The sequence below is a fragment of the Corylus avellana genome, chromosome 8 (genome assembly GCF_965113065.1).
Source record: "Corylus avellana chromosome 8, dhCorAvel1.hap1.2, whole genome shotgun sequence".
NCBI lineage: Eukaryota > Viridiplantae > Streptophyta > Magnoliopsida > Fagales > Betulaceae > Corylus > Corylus avellana.
This window is the reverse complement of record NC_142497.1, coordinates 1,643,866-1,659,336: the sequence shown is the minus strand read 5'-3', so window position 1 is coordinate 1,659,336 and position 15,471 is coordinate 1,643,866. Positions and strand designations below refer to the sequence as shown.

Sequence of the window (15,471 nt, the reverse complement as noted above, 5' to 3'; positions counted from 1 at the left end):
CCTTTGGATAGCAAGCAATCGAGAGCCACTTACTTCCATCCCTTTCTTCAAGAAACAACAAAAGGAGGTACCATGCATACCCATGTGCATGTGCTCTTTCTGTATTATAAATTTTTCTACTACCTTATGAGTAAAGGGATGCCCCAAAAAACTTGAGAGTAATTATTCCCTACCAACAGAGAGGGAGGGCCGAGGGGGGTACTAGAACAGTGACAAAAAGAGCTGTAATGTGGGTCGCTTTGCATCTCCCTCTCCAACCATTTGGATAACTTTGTTCAAAGAAAGTAAAGTGTGATCCCTTGAAAGCTGTGGGACACGTGCATGCCTTGCATGTAACTTCACGTTATGTTTCAGCTTCAATGAGCATCATCATACTTTTAAAATACGTGTCAATATTAATTTCATTTTATTTGAAATTGAGATTTAGAATCATATTCCCTTTTAGAATGGCTAATTTGACCACCATCCAAACCCTTTACTAATTTTTAATAGGAAATTCTTTGAACTCAATCTATTAAACTTTGTCATCGACTCATCATACATTTTCGAATAATGTATATGAGAATCACATACTTTAAGATATCCTCCGACCCAATTTAATTTAGAAGAAAACATAGGCCTTTTCAGTATAGACATAATTTTTTTTTATTCAAATTGGGTTTAAGAAAGTTCCTCTAACTTAGTCTATAAAATTGACATGTATCCATTAAGCATGTAATTAAGAAACATATATTTTTTTAACAGCATAAAAAAATCGAGAAAAATTCTATTGAAAAAGCATGCACTTCTCGTGCGCTATTAAAAAAAATATGTATTTGTCACATGCTAAGAGACACATGACAAATTTATAAACTATATTAGATCGGAAAGCTAGCTCTTCCAACCCAATTTAGAAGAAAACTAAGTCTTTTTTAGTATATATAAGAAATGACAGCTTGATAATTTACCATTGTACCAGCAATAGCCCTTGGGTACAACTTACAAGCAATGAAAAGAACAATAATATCCTTTGACGGGATTCCAGGACCACATTAAGCAAAATCACAAAGAAACGAAAGGCTTTTTGAGGATGAATATGTTATATATATATAGCATATATGTCCCTCCTTACTTCTGACCATGACCGAGCATAGGAATCCTTATCCTCCATGTCTTTTTAATTATGTCGTTTTGCTTCAATTTTTTGACGTTCAACGTGGCATCTTTCTTTTCCGATGAAGCTTCGGTTTTTCTGCACTGTTTTGTGGTCTTCGATCTAACGACATGGAATTTCTTGAATTAATTATTATATGGTCAAGGGAGCTCTGCGGAATTTAGGCTTTAATGAATAAATCTATCATTTCCTTTTCTCTTGTTCCAAACGTGGACGGACGGTGGTACTTTTGAAGATACCTTCCAATATTGGCCACCATAATTGTTTTGACTCATCCTTTCTTCATATTATATACATTAAATATATTTGTTCAGCCAATTAACTTTTTACTTTCTGATGGTAGTTGGGGCTTTTCTATTTTTATATTGACGAGGGAATTATAATTTTTATTATTAGTTTCGTACAATTAAACTAGTGCATTACTAGTGATTACTCTACCCGATACTTAATCACTTATCATATCAAACACTAAACAATTAAATTTGATTGTAGTTGATGTAGCAGTATCACTTGAATTGCTACGTCAGATTGTAAGTTCGATCACTTAATCACTTAATATTTACCATGATAATTACTAGCATGAGAGTGCTACATAAAATGCCATGTTGGTTTGTAATGGCATATGCATTTTGGATATCTATGTAAAATGGTTAACAAAAATTTAAAAAAAATCTTCAACTGGTTCTTCAAACCAAATGCATGTTGCATTTCATCTGCAGTGGATAAGTTTTTAATTACTTTCTCTTTTCCTCCCTCCCTATCTTTCTTTATTCATTTCTTTCGCCCTTTCTCTTGCTTGCCTTATTATTAAAAATATTATTTTAATAAAATAGATAAGCGGATTTTTGATGTTTTTGAAAATGTAACTAGCTAAAATAGAAAAAGTAGATTCTAATTAGCTATTTTAAATAGAAATTTAGATAAGCCATTGGGATTTGGGATGATAAAAGTTATAATACCCCAAACATTTTCCTTCTTATGGTCGGTTGCAAAGGTATAACTTTGAATTTTTTTTTTTTTTTTTTTTTTTTTTGAGAGGTATAACTTCGATGTTTAAGATAACATGTATGGTTTGGGGAAACTAATTGAATGCTTTCACTTCCAACCATGCTTTAACTCAAAAAAGCAGACACAAAGACCCATATGTATTAGTGATTCCTCACAATCAATGCCTAGCATAATCAGGACAGTAAGGGAGAGTAGGGGACATCGATGACTTTTCTGACCTGAAAAAGAGAAGGTAAAAGGTAAAAGTTGGTGGTCAAGCTAGGTTAATGTATATTTGCCAAAGACATGAGTACACCCTTAACATGTTTTGATCTACATCTGATTGGCGAGCAAGCCCTTACCAGGACATGTTGCAACAGACAAGAAAGCAGTTGAAGCTTTCAAGGCTCTAACCTCGAGGGAAAAATAAAAAAATAAAAATCTTGCAACAAATCTTGTGACCTTGAATGGTGGGCTGGTTTGTAATCACGTGTACAGATCCGTAGTTGCTAGTCTTGGATTCTTGGAAGTTCAAATAAATTGATCCTTGGAGGTTTGATGGTACCAAATATAGGTTTTGGAAGCATGGGGCAGAGCCATACTCTACCAAAACAGACACGTACAACTTAGGGTTTAGTAGGTGTACAAAATAGATCCATGCATTGGAAACTAGCATGTCTCTTCTAAGAAATAGACAACTCTTTGCATATTATATGATATAGTAAAGATTCACATGTTCCCCATAAAACAAAGGTATATAGTCCAAAAACAAATGTGAGAGAAATAGGCATTTCCTGTTTGTAAGGCAATCAGTCCAAAAAGAAACTATCCATTTCTATGGAAATCACTTTGAGGGATAACAATGGCATTAACTACACCCCATCCGGCTGAAGGAACGGGTTTGCAATCTCATCAGTACCATCAGTTGGGGAAACAAGCATCACGGCCGTACCCCGACATACCTGCAGTAGCATAACATGTGAAAAAAATGAAATTATCCTCAACGTCAAAAGAACTCGTCGTTTCCTATCTACATTTGCTTTCAAAAGAACAAGGACCACAAGGGATCCAAGGGAGTGCTGTAGTTGAATGTGGTTACAGTTGTTTTATTAAAAACTTCAGAGGTAATTAAAATTTTCTGCAAAATTTGTTTGAGAACTATAAGTTAAAAGCAAACATACTATTAGGCCAAGGAGTCTAGTTTGATCAGTCGTCTTAAGAGGGTCATCTGGATCTGCAGCATATACACAGTAACATTATCAAGTAGCTCAGCAGAAGTGCAATAACGGTTGTAGCAACATATAATTGTGTCAATAAAGCACCCAAATTCGTAATTTTTTAATAAAAAAAAAGAAAAGGGAACTGAGCTAAAAAATAAATGCTAATCACTATAATGCATGATCTGCATGTTTATGCATGGTAACACTGAGGGGAGTAGCTTTAAAACCAGTCCTTTTTGTAGTTCTTGGATTATGTGAGGATATTGCAGGCAACTCACTCATTTTCACTATATGAAAACCACTGCACGGAAATGCAGAAATTGATTTTCAAACGTGCTTTTAATAAAGCATCTCTCTTAGTGGTGCAGAGAAAAACATGCCTTTTGACCTGCTTATTGCTAAAACCAATGTTTTGAAATTACTGCCAAACGACCCGCTTTCCACATTTTCATTTAAAAGTGTGCTTTTAACGCAGAACGACAGAACGTGATAACAAATGGGCTCTAAATGACCTGTTTTTGTAGAAAGTAGACGCTCCTTGTACTTTGTCATCCCTTTTTGGCCTCTTTGATAAACAGTATGTAGTTGCAATAATTAATTGAAAATTTTATGTGCTATTACTTAATTTATTCATGGCAGATCTTAATGGAGATAATGGAGTGTATGCTTTATGTGCTAGAAGGCAAACACACTCGAAAGAGTGCGGAAAGAAGTTTATACCTCTCAAGAATTCTATGGCTTCATCAAGGACGAGGTTCAGCAACTGGTCATAACCTTTCAAGGTCCCTGTGACTGTAAGAAAATATAAATATATAGCTCAATCAGGTAATAATTATGAAGTCATAGTCAAATTGAGAACCCAAAAGAACATAATTACTGTATAACTACTAGAAAAGTCCACGAAATATATAACAGATTAACAGATGCAAACTTTTTAAACAAAAATACGATAAAAAAGTTTTCTCTACAACTTGTTGCATCACTGGGCTAATCACATTATTGACGACTTAAAGCATATACAGGGCACAGAAAGATAATCTGCTTGTCTCCAGATTTTTATTTCTTTTTTCTGAAAAAAAGTGGGGGGAGAGGGGATTGAAGAGATTTTTTCCCCTCAAAGCTAATTGACTATACAAAGATATTTTCCTCAAGCTTTATGGAATATATCTGCTGAAACAATTAAGCACTCACAAAAGGTCTTTCCTGCAATTTTCTCAGGGGCTATATCGCCCAAAACAAGTCAAGTAGAAAAATTATGTCAGGAATAAAGATTAAATATGTAGCATAAAGCTTCACAAACTTGAGGACATAAGTTCAATCTCATTGTGAAAGTCAGTGGAGGAAAAAATGTGTTTACATGTATGTGTGCAAAGTGGGTTATTGATGCTTGTGAAGTTAAAAGGAAAAAAGAAAACTAATAAGTTGAAACAAACAAATAACAGTTATTCCACACAGAAGGGTTTAGACATAGCAAACAAAAAAATAGAGGTAAAAGTTTGATTAAAGCTCCAGCATTAACAGAACATATTTCCATCTTCAAGTTTTATGTGTATCCCAAAGCAGAAAGAAGGAAACTGTGATATCCAGTTAAGCCTATCAAATCAAACCCCTAGAAGCATAGAACACAGGAGTGGAGCTAAAAACAGAAAGCATCATACAAAATTGTGCCCAATACTTTCACTGTATCTATTAAAATTTTAATCAGTCTAACATAAAATGAAGAATCACATAGAATTGTACAGCCATTAATAGCAAGTAGTTTTAAATGGAAAACCATTTTTCAATCTTTGACCTCATTCTAGTTCTCATTTAAACTCCTTAAGAGAAATAATCCATTCTAATCATTTAGATTATCTGAGGAATTCAAATTTCATATCCCGTGCCATCTCAGACCACACCCAATAGCACATAAGTTTGTTAAATACCAATTGATATTGTTATTATTTCCCTCAGCTTCTTCCTCTTCTTGACCCAGTTTCCATTCCATGTATGTTTGGCAGAGCAGCATTAGTTGGAACCATCTAAAGAGGAGCACTTTAACTTGAAAACAGATAATAAGTCATGAGAAGCCCCTAATCTGGCTTTCTAAGTAACACCCAGTAAAATGCACAGTCTACAACTCATAATGCAAATGTCAATTTTTATGTTGAATACTCACGAGGATATGTGGTATACCTGAATAGTATTTGTTTGCAATAAATTTCAATTTCACAGAACATTCTAGAGCCAACACTAAACTTCGACGAAATTTTTTCCAAAACAGAGTCAATTGCGATTTCAGTTATACCAACATCAACTCTAACACAAAACTTCTAAGCTTTACTGGAATTGGAATCTATATTTCATAAGGCTCATATTGATTTTCAGGAACCCAACCAAGCATTGGGGGTCAGTGAATGCATGCCAGCCAACTAGTTTCTTCTCTAACATTCAGAAGTTGTAGTCCTGACGAGGATTAAAATATAGCAGAATTTGGGATTCCAAATTGGAAGGAAAATTCATTGAACCAGATACTATGAAATGCAATATACAAAATGTGTCAGCTTCAATCTTATTTCCAATAATTAGTACAAACATAAGAAAATAACTCAAATTGGAAAATATAAATAGTAATAAACTAAAGAGACTACAGTTAACCTTGTCGTCCACCAGTAAGCTTGACTTGGACACCCTTATCAACAAATTTGGCAAGATCTAAAACCGTTTCTTTGCGTCCTGACTGCAACAAAAAGATATAGCATGTTTTTCAGAACAACAGGGTAGGCAATAAGCGAACACAATAAGCAGTCAAGTGTCAACTCTATCAATTCATCGTCAGCCATTGTCACTATGGAAGAAACCATCACTTTCCACTTTCAATTTGTGCATCTGATAGAGGTAGCAATAATAGTCCTGGTAAGTTAGCTACTGAAACTCACACAGCTTAAAACTTGACTATGAAACCACTTTACAGGGTCCCAAGGGAAGATAAGAATGATCTAAAGACCTTATTAAACAATTTGGTTAGTCTGAAGTTTAGACATATGAGCACATATTAGCCAAAACAAGCACTTAATTAGAATATGTATAACTATTTGGAGCTTAGGTAGCTGTTAAGTTTTTAGTTGATGTCTAGAGTTCGAATGTCAATAATTTCTTTAACATGAATATCATCATTTATCCACCGAACAGGACACCGTAAGGTATGCTGGATTCTGGTATAAATTTTAAACAATTAAAAACTGGAACAAATTTTTAACACACTTTACAGGTTCACAAGGCAAGATGGAAGTGATTTAAGGGCCTCATTAACGAATTGACTAGGCTAAAGCTTAGATATATTAGCATGTCTTAGACCGAAACAAGCCCAGCCCTAAATTAGTATATATATAATTGTTTGCAGTTTGAATGACTGTTGGATTGTTTGCGTGATCTCTACAGTTTCAATGTCATATTCAAATTTATGATATCTAAAAATGGACAATAGTAAGCTATGCCAAAGCCCGGTATAAATTTTTGAATCCAGCCCACTCTTGGGCAATGCTATCTTAACACTTAAGCGCTCTAGTCTGCCAATCTAAAATCAGACATTCAAATATGTAATTGTCATCCAGTATTGGTTCTATCATACTCATGGAAGAAATGAGACAGCACACTTTTTTTTTTGTCCAAAAAGAAATGGTATGTTATACGTGAACCTAATAGGTGTTGAACCCACGACTTCACCTCCATCTTGTTCTTATAGGAGGAAATCCCATTTGACCTAGAGCACAGTGGCAAAAGTGCAACAGCCTTTTGTTAGCCTGATGTTAATAACCATTGAACGTCTAAAATTTGCACATTGGATATTGAATCATGACTCACAAGTATTGTCATTTTATGCTCGAGTGATTATTAACTTTCATGGTTTCTTCACTGCTGCTAGCTAGATCAGTTGTTTGAACAAGACTCAATTGCTTTCTAGGCTCTAGACTAGCAGCATCTGTTACAGGTCTTGCAGTCAACAAAATACTGAAGAACATGCATAATGCTAAGAAGGGTCTAAACTTACTACTTGACCACAATTAGTATCTTAATCATAAGGATGGATTCAAACCTTGAAACTTCAAACACAGACTAAATGAGCATGTTCAACAAGGTAATAGTGAAGGGCATTGAAATAAAAACTTACCATACTATACTCTTTTAGTAATTCTGCTTAATTCTTCCAGTAAATGAGACTAAAATTGGATGAGCAGAATGCTAAAAGGCAAGAGTAGCCAGTCCAAAACCTGTAACCACAAATCCGTTGTTAAACAAGCATGACCAACATAAGTGAAATAAATACTTAGTAGTTAAGAATAAGGATGACTTTATGACTGCAAGAACCAAAATCAAAACAGATTAATTTGCAATGATTTGTACGATGTTACAAAGACATAGTAATACTTCTCTTGTGACTTTCTTTCCGGTGTTTTCTATTTTCATTGAAAAAATACAATCACCTCAGTCTATTTAGTAACTGAGAGAGATAGAACACAGAGTTGGTGTAGGAAAAATTTTCACAATTGGTCTTGGAGCATACTTTTAGAGACACATATGAAGGAGCGACACAAAAAAGACACAACAATAACGTCTAACATTACTCAAAAAAAACGTCTCTCTAGGTCTATAAAACCCTAGAGGAGAAGAAAAATATTTTCCTAGTCCAGGCGGCTGTGGAAGGTGATTTCAGTATCTAAGAAGTCCTATTATGGCTGAAGCATAGATGGCAGAAGACCTTTCTCGTTTGTGGGGAAATCTATCCCTGATGGAGGAAGAGGAGGTGGAGGTGGAAATCAAGAGTGATGCGCTGTCTGGGATCGTAACCAGAGGGAAATCTTGCATAGTGGGGAAGCTGCTCACTGAAAGGTTTATTGGCAAAGAGATTGTCAAATCTCAACTGATCCGATGGTGGAAACCAACAGGAAGGTTAACCCTCAAAGTTGTGGGAGAGAATCTTTTCTTGATAGATTTTGAACACTACTGGGACAAAACGCGAATCCTTGAGGGATGCCCTTGGGTGATTGAAGGTAATGTCTTTTCTATAGCAGATTTTGATGGTGTTACGCCTCCAGAAAAGATTGACTTTGCGAAAGTGGCCTTTTGGGTGAGAATGTATAAACTACCCCTTGCATGCATGGGAGATGAAGTTGGGAGACAGATAGGTTCCACGGTTGGAGTTGTAGAGGATGTAGGAACTGATGAAGATGGCATTGGATGGGGAAAATTCCTGCGAGTAAAAATCAGAATTGATTTAACCAAACCTCTGGCAAGGGGTAGGAGATTAAAAATAGAGGGTTCTTCGGTTTGGATCATTTTCCAGTATGAACGTATCCCACGGTTTTGCTTCCATTGTGCTGTTGTCCTCCATGGTCGGGCTGGGTGTATGAAAAGGCCAGGACCTGGACATTCAGGAGATGCAACCGAATATGGCCCATGGTTGAGGGTGCCGCCACCTGGCCGGAGAAACAGAGGAGGACAAGAGATGAAGCACGGAAGAATGGATTCTGATCAATCACAGACTGGAGATGATCATAGGAGGGACACGGAGGGTATGGCTGAGGAGGTGACGAAGACAAGATCCGGTGAAGACAGTGGAGCATTCTATGGCACACCGGCGGGTCCGGAGGAGGAAAGCCGGCCAACAAATCCAACGGTGGATATTGCACCAAGGAGAGAAGATCCGATGGAGATGGGAAAGGCAAGTGATCAAGAGGGCATTAATGATGACTCCAGAAATCATGGAGGAAATCTTTTTTCGGGGAAAGAATCCGGTGCAGCTAAAAAAGTAACGGCCCATTTAAATGTTGAGGGCGTTACAAAGGCGTCTTTGAAGGTGGGAGAAGGGAGAGAGAGAGACCGAATTTATTTGGTAGAGCATCAGAACTGGGAGAGAAATTAATTGGGGGAATATTTGATGAGGTGGCGCAGAGTTATAAAGAAGGGGTTTGTTTTGAAAGTCACGTGGGGTTTGGAGGTAAAGGCAGTATTTGTCCAGGTCCTACAATCGCTGACGTGGAAAAAAATATGGCAAACACCTCTATAGCTGATCGCAATAGTCCGGGAAAAGAACCTAAAACTCTTACCTGGAAGAGGAGAGCCCGTGGTGTTTCACAGGTCAAGTCACCTTTACCTTCGGAAAATTTGGGGAAAAGGAAGACGGAAGGAGGCAAGGGAGCGGGAGATATGACGGGGAAAAAAGGGCGTAATAGTCCTAAATCAATAGTCTCAAGAAAGGAGGTTGAAGATGGTTTAAGCAAGAAGGAAATCGGATCGGGAATGGCGGCGGCTGGTGTTCAGCCCCGCCGACCGCAATGAGCATAATGAGTTGGAACTGCCGGGGGCTTGGGAACCCCCGGACAGTTCGAGACCTTTGCCGGATGGTAAAGGCAAAGAAACCCGAAATGGTGTTCCTCATGGAAACCATTCTTAAACAAAATAAGATGGAGCGGATTCGGAGTAGGTTGGGTTTTCCAAATATGTTAGTTGTTGATTGTGTGGGGAAAAGTGGTGGTTTGGCTTTACTATGGAAAGAGGATGTTAATGTGGAAATCCAAAATTATAGTTGCCGCCATATTAACGCAAAAGTTTTCATAAACTCAGCGTTGGGATGGTGGAAACTTACAGGGTTTTATGGCCAGCCGGAAGCGAGTAAACGAAGAGAAGCATGGGGTCTACTTAGATACCTCACAACTATGGATCCCAATCCATGGATTTGTGTAGGTGATTTTAATGAGATCCTATTTTTGTCCGAAAAATGGGGTGGGAATGGTAGACATTGGAGATTAATGGATGATTTTCACTCCACATTGGTAGATTGTGATTTAGTGGATTTGGGCTATAGAGGTCCAAAATTCACTTGGAATAACGGTCGGATTGGCGAAAAGTTTATACAAGAACGATTGGATAGAGCGGTGGCGAATGAAGGATGGTGTTCTCTATTTCCTCAGGCTGAGGTATTGGTGGAGGGAGCTGTTTGTTCTGATCACTTACCGCTGTTCGTAACGCTGCATAGCACAAAACAGTTGAGAAAACCATTTCGTAAATTTATTCATGATGCTGCATGGGCTTTGGAGGGGACCTACACAGAGACCATAAAATCTGCATGGAAGATCAAGTACCCAAGGGCTGAATGTTGGGAAAATTTACATAGAAAACTTGATAGATGCCGTGTAGAACTAAAGAAGTGGCAGGAGAAAAAAAAGGGGCCAGCAGCAAACATTAAAACTTTATGCTCCCAGCTGGCCGAATTACATACTAAGGAGGGTTCGGAGAACGTGGCAGAAATTGAAAAAATGAAACAAAGAGTTCCCTCCCTCATGGAGCAAGAGGAACTGCAGTGGAAACAACGATCGAAGGTGAACTGGCTGTGTAATGGAGATCAAAATACTCGGTTCTTTCACGCTTGTGCAAAACAACGGAGTAATTCAAATACAATCCGAATGGTGTGTGATCTGGCCGGAAACCGTATGGAGTCTCAAGAAGCTATTGGTGGTGCCTTTGTGGAGTATTTCAGGGATTTATTTACCTCTGAAAATCCGGATCACAGGGGGAAATGCTTGGAGGCAATCGATAGACGAGTCACAGAGGAAATGAACCAGGAGCTGTTGGGACCATTCACGGCTGCTGAAATTTGTGCTGCGCTTCATCAAATGGCCCCCCTAAAGGCGCCGGGCCCGGATGGTTTTAATCCCTATTTCTTTCAAAAGAATTGGGCTTTGATTGGAACGGAGGTTTGCAATGCTGTGCTTTACTCGTTAAACTCTGGAATTTTGAATAAAGATTTGAATTCTACGTATATAGCTCTGATTCCTAAATCTAAAAACCCTCTGTGTGTGTCTGATTATCGCCCTATTAGCCTTTGTAATGTCATTTATAAATTGATTTTGAAGGTATTGGCTAATAGGTTAAAAGAGGTGTTGCCAGCTATTATATCACCGTTTCAAAGCGCTTTTATTCCGGGGCGCCTTATAACGGATAATGTATTGGCTGCGTATGAAACCCTTCATACTATGCACTCTAAAATGTACGGAAAGAAAGGTTTTATGGCTGTTAAGCTAGATATGAGTAAAGCGTATGACAGGGTGGAATGGGGTTTTTTGGAGTCTGTGATGAGGAGGATGGGTTTTGCAACTAGATGGATCCAGCTTATTATGATGTGTGTGTGTACTGCCCATTTCTCAGTGTTGGTCAATGGCACCCCAGTGGGACCGATTACTCCTTCTAGGGGTATACGTCAGGGAGACCCAATTTCGCCCTATCTTTTTATAATTTGTGCTGAAGCCCTCAGCTCAATGTTGTCCCAAGCTGATCGTGATGGTCCGTTGAGGGGCGTTCCAACCTCGAAAAAGGGACCTCGACTGAACCGCCTTTTTTTCGCTGACGATTGTTTATTGTTTTGCAGAGCTGATGCTACCCATTGGCATCGTTTAACTAATATTTTGAACCTCTATGAACGAGCTTCAGGTCAAAGGTTGAATGCGGCCAAAACTGCAATTTTTTTTAGTCGAAACACGACGGGTGCAGATCAGGAAGCCATCCTAGCTCTCCCAGCTATTCCGGAGACGCAAAGATATGATACTTATTTGGGATTGCCGGCATTGGTTGGAAAGTCACGGATGAAGGAGTTTAAGTCTATCATTGATCGAGTTGAAAAACGTCTAAAGGATTGGAAGACAAAATTTTTGTCGTTGGCTGGAAATGAGATTTTATTAAAGGCGGTGGTGCAAGCCATTCCGACATATAGTATGAGCGTCTTCTTGCTTCCAAAAGCTTTATGTTCTACTATTAACTCCTTGATGCAAAAGTTCTGGTGGGGTCAAAAAACAAACAATTCTTGCATTCATTGGATGAGTTGGGGGCGGATGGGGCTCAACAAGGAGAAGGGAGGAATGGGTTTTAGAGAATTTGGTTGCTTTAATAAGGCGCTCTTGGCAAAACAAGTATGGCGTCTATGGAAGTCACCAGATAGCTTGGTAGCAAGGATCATGAAGGCCAAATATTTTCCAACGTGTGAGGTGTTGGCTGCTTCCATCGGATCAAAACCTTCATATGCTTGGAGGAGTATTATTAGTTCAAAGAGTATTATACATGAAGGTCTTTTTTGGCGGATTGGAAACGAGGAGAGGACGCGCATTTGGGGTGATAAATGGGTGCCATTATCGCACAGCTATTGTATACAATCCCCTCCAAACTCAGGTCTTGGTGACTCAAAGGTTTCTGCCTTGATTGATAAGGACCGGGGCTGGTGGGACTCAAATACTCTTGAAACTCTTTTCAGCAAGGAAGAGATTAAAGCCATTCAATCAATTCCGCCCAGCTTTACAAATCAAGCGGATGTGTTGATCTGGCGGGGTACGTCCAATGGTATATTTTCAGTAAGAAGCGCCTATCACTTGGCCAAAGAAATGGAAGACCGAAATAAGGCAGAATGTTCAATGGGCATGCATAAGAGTGAAGTGTGGAAACTGATTTGGAAATTGAAAGTCCCAAATGTAGAGAAAAACTTCATGTGGCGTGCTTGTCAAGATATCCTACCAACTCGGGCTAATTTGTTGAAACGAAAAATTATAGAGGACCCATTATGCCCGATGTGTGGATTGGAGGCGGAGGCAACTACTCATATATTGTGGGCATGCCCTTCAGCTATGGATGTGTGGGGTGCTAGCTGCAAAAAATTTCAGAAGAGCTCCTTGAAGGGGCCAGATTTCATTAATATTGTGGAAGGGGTATTTCAAATTGGGAATGAGGACGAAGTTAAGATGTTCGTGGGTTTATCAAGGCAACTGTGGCTTCGACGAAATGAGGTGCTTCATGGGGGGAATTTTTGGCACCCAAACTCGCTATTAGTGCGTGTAACCAATGCTGTGAAGGAGTATGGGCAAGCTACACGGACAGAATGCCACGAGCAGCAAAGGCAAGAAACCTGTAACGAAGACAAGTGGAAAGCACCTCCTGTGGGTAGGTTGAAGGCTAATTGGGATGCAGCAATAAATTCTAAATGCGGAAGAATTGGCATGGGAGTGGTCATTCGTGATCATGAAGGAAGTGTCGTGGCTGCCCAGTGCAGCTTTCGGCAAGGGGGTGCAAATTCTACAGCTGCAGAGACTATGGCTGTGTTTAATGCAGTGGAATTTTGTCAACAAATGGGACTGCAGCAGATAAGTTTGGAAGGCGATGCAACTAATGTCGTGGCTGCAGTGAACGCGCGAGAAGAAAACTGGAGCAGTGTTGGCCATTTAGTTTCAGATGTTAAAATTCTTCTTAACAATTTTTTGTCTTGGGAGATTAATTCTGTGGGACGGCATGCCAATTATGCAGCTCATTATCTTGCAAAATTGGCGGCGGGCATGGGTTTTAAAAGGCAGTGGCTGGGAGAAATCCCTGATTGTATCTCGAGACTATCCGGGGAGAGCAATCTGTATCTACTGATTGATTTTAATGGAGAAATGAAGGTTTTATCCAACAAAAAAAAAAAAAAAGAGACACATATGAAGAGTCTGGAACATTTTTTTCCCTCTCTTTTGGTCCAATTAGGTGATCAAAACCAAGTAATCCGACACTAACCATTGATTCCCAAGCAGAAGACTCGAATCAAATAGCCACCAACAAAAGACCAAGTAATAAGACAGTACACTGAAAACCCATCGATCCTCAAGCACCAAACACCCAACAAAGCACTCAAATTCCTAAATGTTTCTAACTGAGCTTGAATTCATATATCGAATCACTCAAGTTCATATTGTTTTCCATTAATAACTTATCAAGTACAAACTTCCCAATGAAAATCTTCTTGCATATTTTTCACAGAAAACCTCTCAAAGAATCATTACCGTTACAAAAAATTAAAAATTGAAAACAAAAAAATAATTCTTTTTCAAGGGCAGAATATATCAGTGAAAACTTTTCCTTAAGCTTAAAGATACTGGTTCATAGTTTCATCTACCATAAACAACTATACCGAAGCTTCAAATGTTACAATTGAAACCGCAACTTCCAAGAAACAGACAATTAGATGCCAAGTTAAGTTTCCATCGAAACAAAAAAGACGGTTTGATTTGTGCATTAACACAACATAATATAGCGTAACCATTACCAAAAGCCATTGGATTTCCACACGAAACCTGTTTAGAATTATACCCATTTTGGGAAATTGGAACAGCATTAACCTTAAGTTTATAATTTTATTTCATTTTACCTCGTTTTCTCAGCAACCAAACGAAGCACATACATGAGAGTAACAGAAATACCTTAATGTCGTTAGTGGAAACTGTTGCGTCGCCTCCGTTCCTCAGCAGAGCGAAGGACAGTCCTTAAATGTTCTTATGAAAAGTTCCTAGGTATTAAAAAAATAATAATAATAATTGGTGCAATATTATTTTCTTAAAATAAACTATTTTGAAATAACATGTTTTCTTTTGGTTTTTGTTAAAAAAAATAAATAAATAAATAAAAAATCACTTTTAAAAAATTATTTTCTCAAAACGCAACCAACGAGTTTATCTTTTTTTTATTATTTTATTTTATTTTATTTTATTTTATTTTGCTGTTTTAAAAAAATTATTTTTGAAACCAAAAAAAAAAAAATTGAACTATTTTAGTTGAGGAAAAACAGGAAAATACTTTTGGTTTCAGATTAGTTTCTCTGTATTTTTAAATAAAACGTGTTTTTTATTTATTTATTTAGGTTTTGAAAACATCTAAATTGTGTTTTAGATAAGCAATGATGATACCAAATTCTGCGTAGTCAAATTGGGTGATGGGTCTCAAGCAAAACAAAGAGCGAACTATTGGAGTAGTGTTGAATTCGGGCCAATAGAAAGTTTTGGACGGTCAAGTCAATAATTTTGTGAAAAGAAAAAAGTTGGAGCGTTCGTTTAAGAAATAAGACGTAGCTTTTAAGAGGTGGCTCAATCAGTTGAAAGCCACGCTTTATGAGCTAAAGATCATTAGTTCAAATCCTTCACTACCTTTTTCTCCCCTTTTGCGAATGTCAAAAAAAGAAAAAAAAGACTTACCTTAGAAAGAAATTTTGACCTTTATTGTTTGTATTGTATTTTCATTTTGAGTTCGTTGGCAAATTCACCAATTTTTTCCCTTTTTTTATTTAAT

At 37.9% G+C, this 15,471-nt stretch overlaps 1 protein-coding gene across 1 annotated transcript; it reads right to left on the bottom strand.

The window, feature by feature from the left end:
• Positions 1-2,821: 2,821 nt before the first annotated feature.
• On the bottom strand, positions 2,822-14,691 carry LOC132164328 (sm-like protein LSM7). The gene is made up of 6 exons (XM_059574820.2): positions 14,610-14,691; positions 7,511-7,610; positions 5,998-6,079; positions 4,081-4,152; positions 3,322-3,374; positions 2,822-3,102 (listed from the first exon to the last, which is right to left on the bottom strand). Exons 2-6 carry the CDS (start codon positions 7,511-7,513, stop codon positions 3,013-3,015), a joined length of 300 nt encoding a protein of 99 aa, XP_059430803.2. The 5' UTR covers positions 7,514-7,610; positions 14,610-14,691; the 3' UTR covers positions 2,822-3,012.
• Positions 14,692-15,471: the final 780 nt, after the last annotated feature.